This window comes from Labrus mixtus, chromosome 24 (assembly GCF_963584025.1).
Source record: "Labrus mixtus chromosome 24, fLabMix1.1, whole genome shotgun sequence".
NCBI classification, from domain to species: Eukaryota; Metazoa; Chordata; class Actinopteri; order Labriformes; family Labridae; genus Labrus; species Labrus mixtus.
Window position 1 is genome coordinate 12017161 of NC_083635.1, and position 19033 is coordinate 12036193.

General features: G+C 41.8%; 1 protein-coding gene across 2 annotated transcripts; it reads left to right on the forward strand.

Annotated features, from left to right (window-relative positions):
• Positions 1-1513: 1513 nt before the first annotated feature.
• On the forward strand, positions 1514-16715 carry arhgap1 (Rho GTPase activating protein 1). Of its 2 annotated transcripts, none has more exons than XM_061032147.1 (13): positions 1514-1614; positions 7143-7348; positions 8383-8481; positions 8765-8852; positions 8972-9103; positions 9836-9922; positions 10649-10747; positions 11277-11384; positions 11760-11836; positions 11936-12013; positions 12339-12467; positions 12608-12711; positions 12840-16715. In XM_061032147.1, the coding sequence occupies exons 2-13, from the start codon at positions 7225-7227 to the stop codon at positions 13005-13007; spliced, it is 1293 nt and encodes a 430-aa protein (XP_060888130.1). In that variant the 5' UTR covers positions 1514-1614; positions 7143-7224; the 3' UTR covers positions 13008-16715. The 2 variants fall into 2 exon arrangements, with proteins under 2 accessions (XP_060888130.1, XP_060888129.1); XM_061032146.1 differs by having other exon boundaries at positions 7160-7348.
• The last annotated feature ends 2318 nt before the right edge of the window (positions 16716-19033 follow it).

The following is a 19033-nucleotide window of genomic DNA, read 5'->3' on the forward strand; positions in this document are numbered from 1 at the left end:
TATATTATTTTTTATTTCTTTGATCATTGTTTTGTCCGGGAAATATTTTCAAACTGTTAATTAAATAAAACTATTATTATTGTTGATGTTTTATCAAATGTTTGCTTTTTGTGCCTGTGTGAAGCACATTAAATTTTTGTTTAAAAAAATGTTTTTTAACAAATATAAAAGGTCGGTTTGATTATTGTTTGTGAGTGTGACTTCTGTTTTGTTTTTTGTTTGTTTCATTTGTTTTGTTTTGAAATAAATTCTTGTTCTGATATGTTTCGTTTTTGTAATCAAACTAGTAGTGTCTTAAATAATATGATTTGTAATAAGGGTAGGTGTAATAAGATAAAGCTTCAGCCTACACCTTTTCAGTCAAATGTTTTTGTTTTTTCTTGTGACTGAAATAAATGATTACTACTACTACTACTTTATATTATCTGAGAAGTGCTATTAACTTGCTTTGCCTTGATTTGCAGTTCAAGCGACTCTATCTCTTTCACTTATAACTAACTCTCTTCTCTGCTGTTTCTTTTTTTACATTACTTTCTGCTATTTATCATACCAAGTCACTTTAATCATCACTTGTCACTTTATCTTGTCATTCTCTGCAAATACTGTCTCAATTCCCTGTATAGTTAACTTGTTAAACCCCCTGTTTTTATTTTTATTTATCTTATCTATTCTGTTTAATGTGTATTTTGAGCGACTTGTCTGCTGCTGCCAGAATTTCCCCTCTGGGGATCAATAAAATATTATCCTATCCTATCCTATCTATTAGTCTGTTTTGGTCTTTTAAACTCCTCTGTGCTTCTGGGACTGATTCTGCTTTTGCATATCCCCCTCAGATTTCTGTAATGTTACTTATGAATAAAAATAATTCCGAAATGCTGCTTATTTATTTAGTTTAATTGGTGTAAAGGGACTAGGAATATTCCGACTACATTTTTGTCAAAACTGCAGCTCAGCTGATCTATTTTTTTAATTTTTAATTTTTTAAAATCTATTTTTAGTATCTATCTATTTTTTTGTACATTCTTATTTTTTTTTTTTAAATGTTTAATTTAAATTGTACTGTGTTCACTTTCTGTTTGCAATCTTTGCTCTTTGCTGCTGTAACACTGTAAATTTCCCCGTTGTGGGATAAATAAAGGATTATCTTAATAACACAACATTGATTCTATTTCTTTTCTATTTCTTCTTTTCTTTTCTCTTCTCTGTTGTTTTACATTACTTGCTGTCTTCTCTGCGGTTTAATCATACTTGTCACTTTATCTTGTCATTCCCTGCAAATACTGTCTCAATTCCATGCATAGTTAACTTCATCATTCATTTTGTACTTGTTTTTTGCACTATTTTTATTTTTATTCATCTTATCTGTTTAATGTGTATTTTGAGCTTACTTGGATCAATAAAGTATTATCCTATTCTATCCTATTTCTTATATTGTAATATAATTGTAATATCACTTTCAGCCACTAGAGGGCGCCCAGCTCCAAGGAGCGCTCTTATTTTGACACGGCACAACCGGAAGAGGTGTTGACGCTGATTGTTGCTGTCAACTGTCAACTCTACGACGACTACGGAGGCAACAAAGCACATCGGGCGATTACAAAGCGACTAATTGCGGTATTTAAAACATTTAAATGTTACTTTTGTTTACTTACATGAAGCTTAACGTTCATTTTAGAGGCACGTAGCCTCGGAGGTCTCCTGCTTTAGGTCGTTTCAGTCTCACGGGGCTAATTTGTTTTGCTTACATTGATTTGCTTCACTTGTGTTTACCTAATTAAAGACTTTCTCTTAATAAATGAATACCTGCATAGTATATAAACTCCTTTTATTAAATGTTACCTTATCATTCTGAACATATTTTGCTAAATGAACCGTTACATCCCGATAATGCTGACTGCTAATATTAGCTTATCAAGTTAGCCTCTTTAAATTTGCTGTTTTAGAATAACGGATGTGATTGTTTTAGTGTTTTTTGTTTTTTTGGGGGGGTGTAAAGGTAATATAAGGCATCTACCTGACTTATCACTTGTTGCTTATATCAGCAAACACATCAGAAGAGACTCTGTTTAGCAGCCTCATGCTGTTTGGAGAGAGCGGCGCACCAAACCCCATTTAAAAATCAGCCAATTTAACATGCCCTTACTTTATCATCCTTAACATCTTTTTTTAAACTTAAAGTATTACATTTTCTGAATCAGAAGGTTCTACTGGAGATATCGGCGTTGATTAAATCTATCAGAAGCTGCCTTGTTTCCAGCAGCATCCTGTTTAGAGTGAGCCGTGCACCAAATCCCACTTAAAAATCCGCTTATTGAACATGCCCTTACTTTGTTGCCCTTATCGTCTGTTTTAAATCAGAAAATGTCACTTTTTCCCAAATCAGAAGGTTCTACTTGAGATATCGGCGTTGATTAAATCTATCAGAAGCTGCCTTGTTTCCAGCAGCATCCTGTTTAGTGTGACCCGTGCACCAAACCCCATTTAAAAATCTGCTAATTTAATGCGTCCTTGCTTTATCATCCCTAACATCTTTTTTTTAATCTTAAAGTATTACATTTTCTCAATCAGAAGGTTCCACTTAAATATTGCATATATTAAATCTACGATTACTTAATTCATTAGATCACATAAATGGTTATAAAAAGGCACTCAGAAGCTTTAATTTCTGCAGTAAGGTTTCTGTTGTGCTTCAGAAATGTTCTGCCCTTCAGGTTTTTTTTTTATTAGAGACAGATAAATTTGCTTTTTTTTGATACAGAGCTATTTAAAATGCAGAAATGTTAACTCTCACTTTTCTTGAATGCCATCACAGACGTATTATCTCGCATGACCAAGTTCTCACGCCTGTTTGAAGCAGCTTCTCTCAGATTAAGTGGAGCCAGTTTGGATGGTCTATCTGTTTTGGATTTTGCAGATACGTGTTGTGTTTATTATGAGGAACAGCAGACAGAGAGAGAGAGAGAGAGTTATATGCACTTCTCCATGTTGCTGCATTTGTCACATTATCTCAATTTTAAACATTGCACATCACATATCCTGTTTGTATATATTTGTCATGTTGTGCAGGCTCAGTCAGGACCTGGAGGTTATAGCAGCTGGCTTGTGTTGGCCGCTGTCCTTGAGCGAGGCCCTCAGTACTCAACGTCAAAGGGCCTCTTTTCATGTTGCATGTGCAGAGAGATCAGACTGTAGATGTGCTGTAGTCGGTAGATTCCAGATGTGATGGTGGAAAAAAAAAAGAGCAGTGCTTTTAGAAGTACTCTGGTTAAATCAAGGATTACAAAAAATAAATCCTTTGCTCTCCATCGTGCAAAACCATCTTCATGCTCTTCCTTGTGATAAGTTAAAATTAGACACACGGATATCTCTTAACAAATTTAAGAGTCTCATAAAAACGTGGCGACAGAGGCATGTGGATGTTTCATCTGAGTAAAGCACAGCGAGTGCACCAACTTCTCTTTCCAATCGGAAAGCTCTACACACGACGAGTGAATAATTACGGCTTGTTTACAACAAGTTCATCCTTATTAATTCTTATTTATTGCCATAAATTCAGACTTTTGTGTTTCAACAAGCAGTTAAATGTGTTTTCCCTCTTAATCAGGCGATCGTTTCTTGGTTGTTATTTTGTTAATCTAATTAGTCTCATAGCTGGTCCTTCCAGTTAACAAACTAATGCTTTAAGAGTGTTGCTCCAGAGTCCCGAGGATATTGGAAAAGAAAACAGGATTAAAACATAATATGGTCAAAGTGCTGCAGGCCCACCTCTCGTTAGAAGAGCTGCTGTGCTTCACAAATGATCTACAGTTTAGAGTCTAAGATGAGGCGTGATGGTGCCACTAAAATATCTGATTGGATGATAAAATAAATGGTGACATTTATTTAACCAAAAATGTCAACTTCACTGATGCATCATAACGTCCCAGTCTGAGGAGGAACAAACGAAGGGAATGTCCTTAAATCTGGCACGTCTTTTTCAGCTTTGGGGATTAACCGTCTCGATTTTGGTGGATAAAGGTCAAAGGTACCTCGCTGTTCTGGCATGCTTGTAAAACGTGATACGTCAGCCAAAACCTAGAGGGAATGGTCGTTATATCTTATTTTTTTTATGTCGGATTCCCAGACTAACATGTGACCTTCTTTTCACCTCGTGCTCGACTCTCATACCTGTGTTCGTTCTGCTGCTTGAAGGGTCCATAATCAATGTCGTGCTCCGCAGAGAAACAGAGAGAGCAGAAAGAATCACTCCCAAACCACCCAGCTCAAGTATCCATATCAGGATTTTTTACTACAGTTGTATCAAAGTTTAAAACTCTTGTATCGTGTTCTGTTACATCCCTGTCATCCGCTGTGTTTATGCCATTTAGGAAGTATTCAAACAGAACTGCTAGCAGCACTGCCTGTCTCCTGAAGCAGCTACGCCATAAAGAGCTGAAGGATGAGAGTGAACTAATGAGCAACAGCAGCAGCAGGCCTTTCCTCCTGCCTGTCTCTCTCTCTCTTTTTAAAGGACACAGAGATTCTGGAGGTTTTTCCTCTGCAGTGTCGTTGATTTTTCCCTTTTCTTTTCTTTTTTTTTTTGCTGGGGAACCAGTCCCCTGCACCCTGAGGGATGATTTGACTAAGCTGCTTTCCTCTGCAGCTCTGCAGAGATGTGATAGAGGAGGAGGGATGAAGGGGGCAGGGTGCTGCTGCTGCTGCTGCTGCTGCTGGAGCCCTTCTGCAAACTCGAACTTGAACATACAACGACTGTGTGTGTGCGTGTTTGAGGAAGGTTATACTGCAACATGATCCGCAAACATTGTCACCTGCAGACAGGTTTTGCACAGGATGGCGCACTGTTGAACTGACTGTTGAACTGGCTGACCCTGTGTTGTATTGTCTACAGGCATGTGGATGTTAAAGTGTTGATGTGTGCATTATTAGATTAGAACTGACGGGCTGACGGCGAGGAATCCTCTTGTTTGATTTTCATATATGCAGCAGCAGGATGTTGACTGACTGAACACGCTTTATGTGTGTGCATGAAAACACAGATTAAGTGTTTGTGTAGCTTTAAAATCTGCATTTTGGATGATCTTTAATGTAATCACAATTTTAATGACGCGGTTACTTTGTGGTCAGAGTTCCAGCTTCAGCGTCGTCACGTAACCTCCGATGGTTTCCACGTTAGAGCTGCAAAAATGAATCGATGGAAGGAAAATGAATCTCCAGATGTTTTCATAACTGATTGATTTTTAACAAGATATGACAAACCTTTAGTCTCTCAAGCTTCTTAAATGTTTTTGGCAGCCTTTGCAGATTTCTAACATTTCATAGACTGAGAGATTAAACGCTTAATCGTCAAAACAACGGGCAATTAATGAGTTTCACAGAAGCCTTAGCTGCAGCCTTTTATCCACATTAAGCTGGTTAAGATTACAAATGCATGTGTGCTGCTGTACAGACCAAAATAACAGAAAGCAGAGCCAGCACGCCGCTGTTCAACCTCCTTCATGCAGCCTAGAGTTTCAGTTTGAACAGGGACAACACAGCTTTTACAAAACGGCTTCTGCTCAGCGAGGCTCGGAGCAGGCCAGTGTGTGTGTGTGTGTGTGTGTGTGTGTGTTTAACCTCTCATTGTGTGGTCGCACTCACAGACACTCCTGTTGTGATGTGGCCAACTGGTCTGATGTGGATTCTGTCAGACGCAGTAACGTGATGATGATGAGGTGACGCTGTGACACATCAGACAGATTAGAGAGGATGTGGTTTGCGAGCTGTGAAGAGAAAAGAAAGACGCCACTGTCTCGATGAAATACTTCCTGGTCAAGTGTTTTTTTATAACTTATATAACTTTTATAGCTTTTAAAAATATAAGCACGTGATGTAGTCTCTGTTGTCCTCTATGTGGTTGTGATTTAGACCGTCCAAATGTCAAAGGGTCGTCCTGTGAGCCGGATTTTAAACTCTGATATTTTAGTAAAAAACAAAAGAAGATATCGTGACCTGTTTGAATGCCATGGCAACAAAAATAGAAGTCCTGCACACCCATTATTGGGTAGTTTCTTGTTTTCATGATCAGAAATTGCCAATATATTTGTGCTATTGAAACAGTGAGTGCTGGAGGCTGCCTGTATTTTCTGATGGATTCATTCCTCTCCTACTCGCCTAGTTTTTTCATCCCATCGATCATTGTTTGAATGATGGATGTGTTCATACATTCTCAGTTCCCTGTTGTTACCTCATGAACTCTAGGCTCCGCCCTCAGGGTGAAATAACCCCTCAACCATCTCCTCTCGCTGCTGTTGCGTGTTTCAGTTTGACCTCAGGCTAAGCTAATTTTTAATTCTGCATTCAGGAATACAAAGAGATAAAAAAAGAAAAAGAGGAACCGGTTAGTGTCTACATCATCTAAAATCCTTCTCGGAATCCTCCCTGTTGGAACCTCGGTTACAGGAAAACCAGCACACTGTGTGCTAACAGTTGATTTTTCTTTGTCAGCGTGTGTCGGTGGTCAGCATTTGTGTGCTGACCGTTTCTGTTGGTTAGGAGCAATATTTATTTAAAGCAACATGCTGTCAGCCAGCATAACATCACAGAGGAGAGAGAACGTGGGGGGTTGGGGGGCGAATGGGAGGGGGATGGTGGATAAACGAGGAAGTGTGAGTGTAGAAAAGGAGGAGAGAGTTAATGTGTGAGAAGAGGAAGAGACACGCGGTCATTAGTTTGAAGACGGGGTATTATGTGTTCAGCTCACTGAGCTGCTCAGTTTGTTGTGGAGAAGCTGCAGGCAGTGTGTGTGTGTGTGTGTGTGTGTGTAAACTACAGTCAGACATCAGAGATACAACACACACGGCTGTAGTATCATTCCTCTCTCTGATGGTCGTACTGAGCATGTGCAGTTTGACTCTGCTGCCGTCTAATACACGAGCTCTGAGTCTGAAGAAACAAAGATCATTCATAAAAAGATTCTGTGTTTTTTTACAGCTGAATAAGTCGGAAGAAAACCTTTTTTTATAACCCGACGATGCTGAATACTAACTTCCCGGTGCATACTGACATGACAGTGCAGAATCACTTAAGAGGCAACGTCTCTGAGCAGATAAGGTTTAAAAATGTCGTCATATCAAACTGATCTGAGGTGTATTTTTCTCTTTCAGGACTGCCGTTGCTTCAGTGGGGAAGTTGCTGCATTTGTGTTTGTGAGTGGGTGCGTGTAGTGCCTGTCCTGCAGCGCGTGTGATGTCTTCAGAGCTGCTGGTGGATCTGGGCGAAGACCCTGCGACCGCCCAGTTAGGACAGCTCAAGCTGGCCACCATAGAGGACCAGCAGTGGCCCGCCGACGAGTCGACTCTCAGCAAGTCAGGTGAGAGAGAGATTTAAACGCTGCACGCCTGAACATGTAGGAACGTGACTCCACCTCACCCTTAAGCTTTTTACTGACTTTCAAAATCCACCTTTAGGGGATAAATTTAACAAGGAATTCCAATATTTTAAAACCTGGGAATTACTTTTCCATATGTTGGGGTCTTAACGACTAAAAGGGAGCTAACCGTTTTGGATTTCCTCCCGTAATCCTCTGCAGAAACATGTGTCCTCTAAAAGTCGTTCTCTCTGTCGTTTGTTGTTCTTGTCACTTATTCTGAGTGTCTGACAACGTTACAGAGACGATCTCTGCAGAGACAGACCTTTTAGTTAAAGAGGAAGATGACTTATTTTAAACCACAACCAGCTGTTACATCACTCTCTACCAACACACCACAGTCCCTCGACAGAAACACTGATGTTATCTTACAGAACACAGGAGCTGCTCTACTGCTGCCGTAGACCAAACGTTTGTGTTGTTGTTGTGTTTTGATGTATTTTAAATGGTTAACTTGCATCAAACGCAACAAAAATTAAAACCACAATTATTCCAATCAGTGAAGGCATCCATCGTCCTGCTCGGTGAAATCACTGGAGATGTCTTTATTGGAGTGTTGTTGCTCTGAAGACAACGATGACGGCTGTTTTAGGTTAAACGTTTTTAATATTTACGCTTTCAAATCGGGCCGCACTGTTCGTCAGGGAGGGTCAAATCGCTATTCACACGCTCGCTCTCTCTCCCTGGATTCTGTCTCTTTCTAGTCCTATCTCCAAATAAAGGCATCAAAAGCTCCAAAAATAAACCTTTAAAAAAACAGAAAATACCAGAACTCTCGGACAAATAAAACTAGAATTCCAGGAGATATTTCAAGAACAAAAATGCATCCAGAGACATTTCCAGGAAAGAAGGAAACCTGCTGATACATTTAAAAAACACAGGATTAAAGGTGGACGCAGCAGGAAGACTTTCAAACATTCCTCTCAGTCTCTTCTGTGCGAGCTTTTTAAATGTTGGTGTGTGTGTGTGTGTTTCAGAGACCGACCTCTCCCAGCCCTTCGATGCCAGCTCTCCTCACCTGCCCTGGGACCACCCCTTCTATGACATCGCCCGGCACCAGATCATCGAAGTGGCCGGTCAGTCGTCCAATCACAATCCTCCATTTGTCCCGTCATGATTTAAACAGAGATGTTTGGCTTTTATTTTTTAATTCTTACGGCCACATTTTTCAGGTTAATCAGCAGAATTTAAAATGAGAACGCCTTCATGATCTGTGAAGGATCATTCCATGTTTTTGCAGCGACAGGAGGACAACATAATAGAGATAAATAAAGAAAGTATGGAGTGAATAGTAGAAGGATAACAAGGTTTCTACCATGTCAGTAACGTCTTCCTCCCTGTGTGTGTGTGTGTGTGCAGGTGATGATAACTTTGGCAGGAAGGTGATCGTGTTTAACGCCTGCAGGATGCCTCCACAGCACCAACTGGACCATCACAAACTGCTCATGTACGGACCGCTTCCTTCAGACGCCAAACGCCTCTCCTTTCTTCAGATAAAAAATAATCTAAATTTGCAATTTTAATACCATGTGCAGAGAGAAAACAGCATTTTTTTTAACGTTACAGGTACCTTAAAGGAACTCTGGACCAGTATGTTGAAAGTGACTACACTCTGATTTATTTCCACCACGGGCTGACCAGTGAAAACAAACCGTCCCTCGGCTGGTTACGAGAAGCGTACCGAGAGTTCGACAGAAAGTAAGATCAGAGACGTCACTGAGCATGTGCAGACACCTGTAGTTCTTCTTACCATGAGGACATGTGTCTATACTTCTTCATGTTGCCATGTGCGACATATCTTGACTATTCTGCAGCTTCTGATTCAGAACGTGTCCGTCCGCTGTGGTTAGACACGTGCACATGACGCCCTGCTGCAGCACAATAACCACACACACACACACACACACACACACACACACACACACACACACACACACACACACACACACACACACACACACACACACACACACACACACACACACACACACACACACACACACACACACACACACACACACACACACACGTCTGCACTCATCACACTTGTTGGTTTTTCTCCTGTCGTCAGATTACAGAAGCCCGTTAATCCCGTGCATCACAGCCTCGCTCCAACTGTTTGTGTTGAATTCCTGATTTGCATCACAAAGCGATAAAAAAAGATGTTATGTAACCAACTGCAGCATGAAATGCATCACAATTATGACACTTTAATAATCAAAACAACAACAAACACACACTGCCAGGGGTACTCGTGAGGTTTTAGACGTCGTCAGAAGCTGCTTGCATGCAGGACAAACGAGAGCTCTTTGAGAAGTATGAGCAGAAGTTGAGAGCTCATTTTAAAGTCAAAACAGCACGCAGCCTGTTATCTCATCTTTACTGCACGTTCTGTGTCATGGTCTGTATCTGTTTGTTTTTTGTTTTCAGGTATAAGAAGAACATCAAGGCTCTTTACATCGTCCACCCCACCATGTTCATCAAGACTCTGCTGATCCTCTTCAAACCCCTCATCAGGTCCTTCTCATTTTCTAAAATTATCTCCCTGTGTCTTTTTGACTCATGTTAGACATGATGCAGCTAAAAGTCTCTGATGGGGGGGAAAAGTAAGGAGCATGTAAACTGTTGCCACACACTGCAGCATTTAAAGCCTAAGCTCATTTGCAATGCCCATCTCTAGAATATTTAATGACAAATCCATCATCGTTTTATTCTTTGCCTGACTCTCTCTAGGATTTATAAAACAGATAAGAATAATAAGAATTCATATCATTCACATCTTCTACTTTATTATGATCATTTAATTCCTGTGTTTCCAGGAAATGAAGCCGTGTGCAATTATGTGAGGAGCAAACTGTGAAACAGAGCTCTGGTGACACCTGGTGGCAGCTTTGGGGAATTACAACATTTACAATTGTTTCCCTCTTTTTAAACACACGGCACAGTCCTTTAATGAACTCTTTTTCAGAGGTTAGAAAGAGTATATTCAACTTTTTAAAGACACAAACAAAGTTACTGGTACAAGATACATCTGCCCTAATCTTGTGTTTTCCTTCAAAGAATCCACGGTAACGGTGTTGGTGTTTAAATAAAGTGTTACCGAGCGTTCGATGGTATTTCTCTCTGTTTTCCAGTCAGAGCTAAAAAGTAAACAAACACTTCCAGCTCAGTGTGAATTAAATCCGTGATACGACATGTGATGCGGCGTTATTTTTCAGCTGTTTTTGTTTTCTCTCTTTACAGTTTTAAGTTCGGCAAGAAGATTAACTACGTGAGTTACCTGAGCGAGCTGGAGGACGTGGTGAAGTGCGAGCAGCTGCTCATCCCGGCTCGCGTCAAAGAGTAAGAGACGATTACACACTCCACACTCCTTCATCTCCAAACACTTCTCTTCTGATTCCTGATATAATCTCAACCCTGTCAACTTTTACTTCAAGCCGCTAGTTGGCTGGCTGGCGAGCCCCGTGATTGGATAGTCTGAGAGCCGCAGTGCATTGTGGGGCGGTTTATTATGACCTGTGTGCTCCTGTTTCATACTCATATTTCTGGCACACACAAAATATCAAACTATGGTTTCAGACCGTCCTACATCCTCAATGTGACGTCATGTTTGGTATGAACGTCTGTGGTTTCAGACACAGCCTTCCCTTTTGTCTCATTGCGTTCTTTGTCAGTGACATCACCAAGTACCGTTAGTCAGAGCGCCCTCTGCTGGTCGATCTCAGGGCTGCTTTTGTCTCTTCATGAAGGCATCTTTTTCTGCGTCATGTTGTTGATACTCTAGCATGGAAGCATTCCTCAAACACATTGTGCAAACCTTGATATTTACTTTAATGTTGGTGAATTAACTGAAAATGTATCCTGATTTCAGTTACGATAACAAGTTGCGGTCGTCTCTGAAACCGAGCGCCCAGCCGCCCATGTCTCCTCCTCGCAGCCCGCCCCTCCCCAACCAGGTGTTTGGAGTGCCGCTCACATTGTAAGTCTTTGAGTGTCTGCCGATCTGCAGGTGAAAGATTACAGTTTACTGGAACATATGCTGGTTTTAGTTGAGGTGTTTATCCTCTGTGTGTGTGTGTGTGTGTGTGTGTGTGTGTGTGTGTGTGTGTGTGTGTGTGTGTGTGTGTGTGTGTGTGTGTGTGTGTGTGTGTGTGTGTGTGTGTGTGTGTGTGTGTGTGTGTGTGTGTGTGTGTGTGTGTGTGTGTGTGTGTGTGTGTGTGTGTGTGTGTGTGTGTGTGTGTGTGTGTGTGTGTGTGTGTGTGTGTGTGTGTGTGTGTGTGTGTGTGTGTGTGTGTGTGTGTGTGTGTGTGTGTGTGTGTGTGTGTGTGTGTGTGTGTGTGTGTGTGTGTGTCAGGCTCAGACAGAGGAGTCCTGATGACGACTGTGTTCCCATGGTGATGAGAGACACCATCAGTTTCCTCTCAGAGCAAGGTAACTCTTCTCTTTCCCCCGTTTTTAAACACAAACATGACGCAGCGTCGGAGCTCTCACTTTGCACACAGCTCGCTCTTCATCGTGTCTTCTTCTCAGGTTTGGAGATCGAGGGGATCTTCAGACGCTCGGCTAACGTGACTCTGGTGAAGGACGTTCAGCTCAAGTACAACTCAGGTACTGACGGATCAACGGGCCGGTTTTAGAACTGGAGTGGGGGCAAGTTAGAGGTTTGTCCTGTTATCAGCTCACAGGTTTCCGGCTGTGCTGCAGACAGCTAACAGACTGTGATCCAAAGCAGCTCTTCTGATGGAGCATGTGTGGAATACTTCACTTCCTATAAGAGCAGATTGCATGTTTCAGTAACTACATTTTACTCTTTTGTAGTCTTTGAAAGAAGAATTAAATTAAACGAGTATCCTGGATTTTTTTTTTAGGCGCATGAAGGGAGAATTTAAAAGTCTTTTTCTTCAGGTTTGTTTGCTCCTCTCGTGTCTTTCAGGCGTGTCGGTGGATTTCCGAGAGATTGAAGACGTCCACTTGGCGGCTGTGATCCTGAAGACTTTCCTCAGAGAACTTCCTGAGCCTCTGCTCACCTACCAGCTCTACAACGACATCGTCAACTTTGCCTGTACGTCAAACAAACCTCTTATCTCTTTTATTCTCTGAGAAATGACGCTCACAGCCAACGTCTGCCCCCTAGTGGCTGTTTACTGTATAACCACGTGTTCTGATTGGTTCGTCTGTGATTTCTGTGTTTGTTGAGTTCAGCTGTGTCAGAGGACAGTCAGGTGATGGTCATGAAGACGCTGCTGGAGTCGCTGCCGGAGGAAAACTTTGCATCACTGCGATACCTCGTCATGTTCCTGGCACAGGTACACACACACACACACACACACACACACACACACACACACACACACACACACACACACACACACACACACACCTTTACGTCAGTGTGTGTGTGTAACAAACACTCACCTTGTTTCCGTGTGTTTAGGTATCGGCCAACAGTGAGGTGAACAAAATGACCAACAGTAACCTGGCCGTGGTGTTCGGTCCCAACCTGCTCTGGGGGCGGGACAACGCCATGTCACTCAGCGCCATCGGTCCAATCAACAACTTCACCAGAGCTCTTCTGGACCAACAGCACCTGGTCTTTACCTAAGCTCCGCCCACTTCACCCTGCGGTCTCTCTCTACAAGTCAGACACACAACAACCTACACGCCCCCCTCCCCTCTCTTCTTCTGCTCATTCAGTCTTTAGCATCCGACCAATCAGGTGCTTCTTCACTGACTGATAGATGTGTCTGCTGACCATTAAAAACCAACACGAACTGCAGCTTCAAACTCGTCCATGGCTCCACATACGCTTTAAAAAAAACGACCTGCATGTGTTCGTACCCGTGTCAAAGTTTCGATCTCTGCAGAGAGGTTGAAACCGCTCGTGGTCCTCAGGCTTTTCTCCGTGTGTCTGTGACGTGCTGTTGTCCGTCTGTCTCTCTGCTGTTTCCTGTTTTAGTGCCAAAAAAAAAAAAAGAGCCTCCAGCTTTGACAGAAAGACACAAAGAGCGAGAGAGAGCGAGCAGGGTGACGATGCAGAATAAAAACGACAGGAACCAAACTGAAGAGAGCAGGTGGAGGTGTGAGTCTCAGGTGAACTTACAGACGCTGAACTTGGTACCAAATCATGACAATCTTTAAAAAATACTGTAATTAAAGTAAAGAGAAGTAAAAACACAGCTGTGTAACTCTGCAGCCGGAGCACAGCGCTGCTGGAGCTGCTTTAAGGGAAAACACTGTCAGATATCCTCTTCATGGCTCCTTCTTTAGTTTATATACATGACTTTACTTTTATATTAGTAACTATATATCTGTTGTTTTCTCACCGTTGCTTTATTTTTTAATTTTTTTAAAGGTACGGGATCAACAGCTTACACATCTCCATGCAGTGAAGTTAATGATGCACACACGCAGACGCTCAGATCTGTAATTTAAGGTCCAATCAGTCAGATGTGTAGTGATTTAAATCATCAAATGACCTTACTATCTGATCATTAAGGAAACATGTTGAAGTGCTGGCTTCTCTGACAACAATGCAGCAGCCAGTATGTCCTCCTTCTAACTTTAGATTCTGCTCCTGAATGCTCTGGAACGAGCCACTTTCCCCAGAATCTCCTCCTCTCTGTCGCCCGTTTGTCTTCATATATCCACCACGTGAATCTGCGACAGCCGAGAAGCTGTTCTTGACAGTTTGGAGGTGTTTAAGCCGAGCCTTCGTTTCTCTCCCCCCGCCTGATTGATTTTATAATCGTTGTAAATACTTTGTGTCGTCACCAGAATCAGCCTGAGGCTTTGATAAAACATTCAGACACTAAGTCGATCCTTATCTTGAATATTCTCTTCCATACGTAGCAGCTCCTCTGAATTTCCAACTTCTGCGGTCAAATGGAATGCACCATATTTAAATCAGATATCAAAATGAACGTACTGTCACTTTAACCCGCCTGTTGGAGCTCCCTGTTTCACTCGACGTTGAAATCAAGCCGCCGTTTGCACAGACGACGGTCCACTGCTTCTGCATGTGAACAAAGATGGAGACCACGCTGAGGCTTTTTTTAACTTTCTAAAAGCCTGCGTGCAAATGTAGCTTAATGCAAAGATGACTAACGAGAGTAAGCACGACTTCCAGACGCGTTTGTGCTCTTAAAAAGATCTTCTCTTGATCTCGAGGACAGCCTGTTAGAGCTACGTTTTCCCAACGTGTCTGACTTTATATTTCATTTTTCTCGCATGCATCGACCTCTTTTCCCTCCAAGGCCAAATTGTATTTCTGCGCGTTTTCCTTTTTTGTACTCGGCGGTGCAGAGTCACTCTTTGTTTCATGTTCTGATTCCCGTCCCAGCGCCTTAATTTCAACGACTTCTTGTTACTGTGTCTGAATTGATCTGATCATTTTGGATATTACTTTACTCATTAGCTTCGTAGCTCGGTGTAGTTTTTTGAAACGTTACATGAGTCTGCAAGGAGGTCAGGAACTTCTCTATCTTTTTTTCTCGTTTCCGGCCAAACTTTAAATGCTGTAGATTTTTATTTTTATTTTGTAAACGGCCAAAACATTCTGAATATTAGTGTGGTAACAGTACGATGTGACTGAAGGCGCAGAAAGATCCGAGTTTAAGTTCAGACTGAAGCTTGAAAGCAAAAAAAAAAAAAAAAAAATAGTTTAAAAAAAATCTGATGTTTACCTGTTGTAACTCGTCGTCATGCCAACGCCGTGTCATTGGCATGCTTTAGTGTAAATATGAGTGTGTGTAGGTGTGTGTGTTTGTGGGTAAGTGCTGACTCAGCTGGACCCGGCACGTTTAGAGTCTGAACGCTGCCCGGGCTTAAATATATATACTTCAAAAAAATAGGGCTCCTGTCAGCTGAGAAGTGTGTGTGTGTGTGTGTGTGTGTGTTTATAGTATCGTTGTCCGATAAGCCGATAGTTATTATTCGACGTCATGAGATAAAAAATAATCTTTTTAGGTTGCCAAAGTTGCACAACCGCTTTCTCTAAAACAAACAGAACCTCATAGACAAAAAGTACAAAAATCAGATGAAACCACATGACTTCTTATCTTCGACGTTTGATTTGACGACCGCAGTTTATCTAAGTGTGTGTGTGTGTGTGAGAGCGCCTGTGTGTGTGTGTGTGTGTGTGTGTGTGTGTGTGTGTGTGTGAGTGTGAGTGTGCATGCTCGTGCCTTATTCGTTTCCCCTCAAGTGATCGTTTGATTAGCCATCAAAGTGCCGGTGTGCCCGTTCTGCCATAGATTAAAAACGACCCGAGGTGCGTTCAACAGAGCCGTGGTGTTCTGGTGCTAAAGGACCATTCTGATGTTTGTTTGTTTTTTTCAATCTGGGGACTTTTTTAGGATCAATAATAACAAACAGGAAGCAGAATATTGGCAGTTTGCTTCAGCCTGTTGGTGATCAAAGTGTGTAAACTAGAAGTCGTTGTTTTTTGTCCTTGACAGGCTCCAGTTGTTCGTCTCAGTGTGTGACATCGTTCACAGATCAGGGACAAAAACAACGACTTTGCTGCAGGATGACTGAATCCACTGGAGGCATTAAACAGTTTTAACCTTTATTTAAAACACGAGCCAATCAAACGAACAGAATGACCTTTAACCATCGAGCGCCGTCCACACTCGGCTTGTTGAGCGCAGCTCGTCTGTAATCGAGGATCGCAGGTTTGAGGAATAAAAACTCTGAAGAGGATTAAAGCCTCGTTAAAATGCGATTTCTTCTATTTTATCACTACATGAGATTCAGATCGTAACCCCGGACGTTAAATTCAAAAGATAGAAACGAGCATTCCCATCCTGACTTTTTGGGTTGACATTCTTTCATATCAGGACACTCGAGTTCATCTCACACGTTCATCATCTGAATCTTCTCTCTTCACCACATTCCCTGAGGAAACTCAATCTGAAATATTGACACTCTTTTTTTTATTTTTATTTTTTAAAGTTCAGCATCCAGTCGACCAAAAGAATCACAAATGCTTTTAAAAAGACAAACTTTCTTCCTGCTTCATAATCGTTCTGATGAACCGTGACATCGTTTCTCCCGACCTCTGCTGATCGATTACAGCCTCTCTAATCTATGGATCTCTGTACTGTAACTGTTGTCATGGTGACAGTGAACAATATTTCTCTTTGGGAGATGATGTATTGATACCGAGTGATCTTATTTTCTTAACTCTGTTTTCATCCTTTACTTTTTGATATGTCGTGGATCTTAGACTTCTATGTGTATCATATAATGAGTAATATAAATATACTGTAATATTATTGTGTGCAAACAATAAACTCATGGTGAACGAAAACACAGCGGCTTTGATTTTTTTATTTTTTTAAATCAAATATTAATTCACTGATTCAAGACTTTCATCCCAAACCTGGACCTGAGAAGTTTTCTCTGCTGAAGGATCAGGTCTTAGCTCTGCCGTGCTCCTGCTGCGCCTCTCGGGGCCCACCCAGGTGCATGCTGGTCCTCTACCTGCCTCTTACCTGTATAACCTCATGTGCACACAGTGTGACCCAAATACCCAACAAAAATACTAATCATGCAAAACTCGTGAAGTGATGAAACAGAGTTCAATAACAAAATTCCTGACTCAGGATGTCCACAGGATCCAGGAACACAACACTCCACGGTAACCTTTTTACAACTGCGGAAAAGTACAAAGTGATGCAACGCGGTGAAGCACGCCCCGACACAAAACGAAGAGAGGGGTTGTTTGTTCTGTATGAGGTCACTGACGGGAGTATAAAGGGAGTATGTGAGGACACTGGTGTTAAAGAGACTCTCTGATCCTTCAGGAAACTCAAACAGGTAACCACCTCATTCTTTAAAATATGTCAGCATTCACTTACTAAGGAATGATTTTCACCTGTTGGTTTGTGTCTTTAAAGGTCGTCCACCCTCCAGGATTAAGTCCAGAATGAAAAGCGTCCAGCTCGCCGTCCTCCTCCTGATCGGCTGCATCAGCTGTGGTCAGTCTGCCTCACACACTCACTTATTTGCTGAGGTTTAATTGGATCCTCAGACGCTGTTTGATACTTTCTGTGATTCATGAAGAGAGAGAATTCTTAAAGTGCTAAAATATCAGTTTTTTATTGAGGTGCAACCACTGTGTCCCGTACAGTGTCGGAGGAAGCTGCACCAACTCAGTGAAAGAGTGCAACCGAGGTGACTACGTCTGCATCTATGTTTACATACCCGGTAAGTGACTCTTAACGGGACATCCTCCATGTTTTAAAACCTGCCTCAGTGGTCGAAAAAGAAGTGTTCACTGTTTTTTTTTTCCTTCTTGTGTTCTCTGCAGGGCGCTCGTATTTCAAGAGGTGTTCAAAGAGAAGCGACGCCTTGATCATGAATGCCAGCCCCAACCTCAACGTCATCATTTGTGAAACCGACCGCTGCAACTGAGAGACGACGATCGAGCACTTTGTAATTTGCAAAAATAAAGCCATCAGGGAAAGTCAGTTTCTTTGTCGAGTCTTTTATTTCTTATACAAATCTGAAAACTCCCCAACATTTTTAGACTGAACTAAAGAGTGGAGAAGAACGTCCTGGAGAACAGGAAACATGCAGCAGCAGGTTGATTAGAGCACGGAGATGGTAGAGGTGGTGGTTTCTTCGGTCTTCTTAATAAATCTTATGTTCTTAAACTTAGTTCTTTCTTAACCACTCTATAGATGTGATCACATGACTACGGAAGTCTTACAGAATCACAACAAACCTTCAAAATAAAATAGGAATAACACACAAACATATCGTCTGCTATGATCTAGCAAATCATAATCCAAACAATAATAATCAAACTTATTAATGCAAAAATGGCGCTTACAGTAGAGGTGGCGTGCAGACAGTCTATGGTCGTGCAGCGATCACAGGGAATTAAGGTCACCACCCCCCCTCCCACTGGCCCCTCCCACTGGCCCCTCCCACTGGCTCCAGGTGAATTCTCCTGATTATATCCTGCTGTGTTCTCACATCAGCTGACTCTGACTTTCTGCAGAATAAACAGGAGGAGGCTGGAGGAGAAACATTCAGCTGTTTGTGTGATCACATGACGCTCACCTGGGAAATATCTGAGTTTTTCAGGAGTTTTTGGCAAGTATGAAAGCCCTATATTATTCATGTGAGTTTATAACAAGCGCTCTTTATTACCATGATTATTATAGAACATGCATCTGAGACCAGCAGTTGAAATCAGGAGGCCGGTCTGCAGTCAGGTGAGCCGTCAGTCAGACTTCAGTCTGTACTTCCCTCTTTTGGAAATGTCGGTTATGTCGCAGTTTGTCCCGGCCAATCACACGCAGGCAGTGCAGCTGATTTCACAACTGTCTGTGATAAAAGGGAAGAGCGGAGTTTACAGCCGGCACTCTTCAAACATCAGAGCTCAAGGTAAGAAGAATGTATTCTCCAGGGAGATGAACCATTCATGTGTTTCAGCTGCTTTCTCCTCTTGATTGTCTAAAGCTGAACACTTCATCTTTTTCTTTATGTGCTGTTCTCTCTAAAATCTGTTTAATGCTTCGACATAGACGGACAGAATCTATCGCTTTCTTGCATCACAGTGGTTCTTTCCTAACAGAGGACATCTTTGATTCCTGTTTTTAAACTTCCTGTTTCTGT

Coding starts and splice junctions, on each gene's coding strand:
- arhgap1 (XM_061032147.1), top strand. CDS start 7,225: ATGTCTTCAGAGCTGCTGGTGGATCTGGGCGAAGACCCTGCGACCGCC. Junction 9,104..9,835: donor TACCGAGAGTTCGACAGAAA/GTAAGATCAGAG, acceptor TTTTGTTTTCAG/GTATAAGAAGAACATCAAGG. Junction 11,837..11,935: donor CAGTTTCCTCTCAGAGCAAG/GTAACTCTTCTC, acceptor TCTTCTTCTCAG/GTTTGGAGATCGAGGGGATC.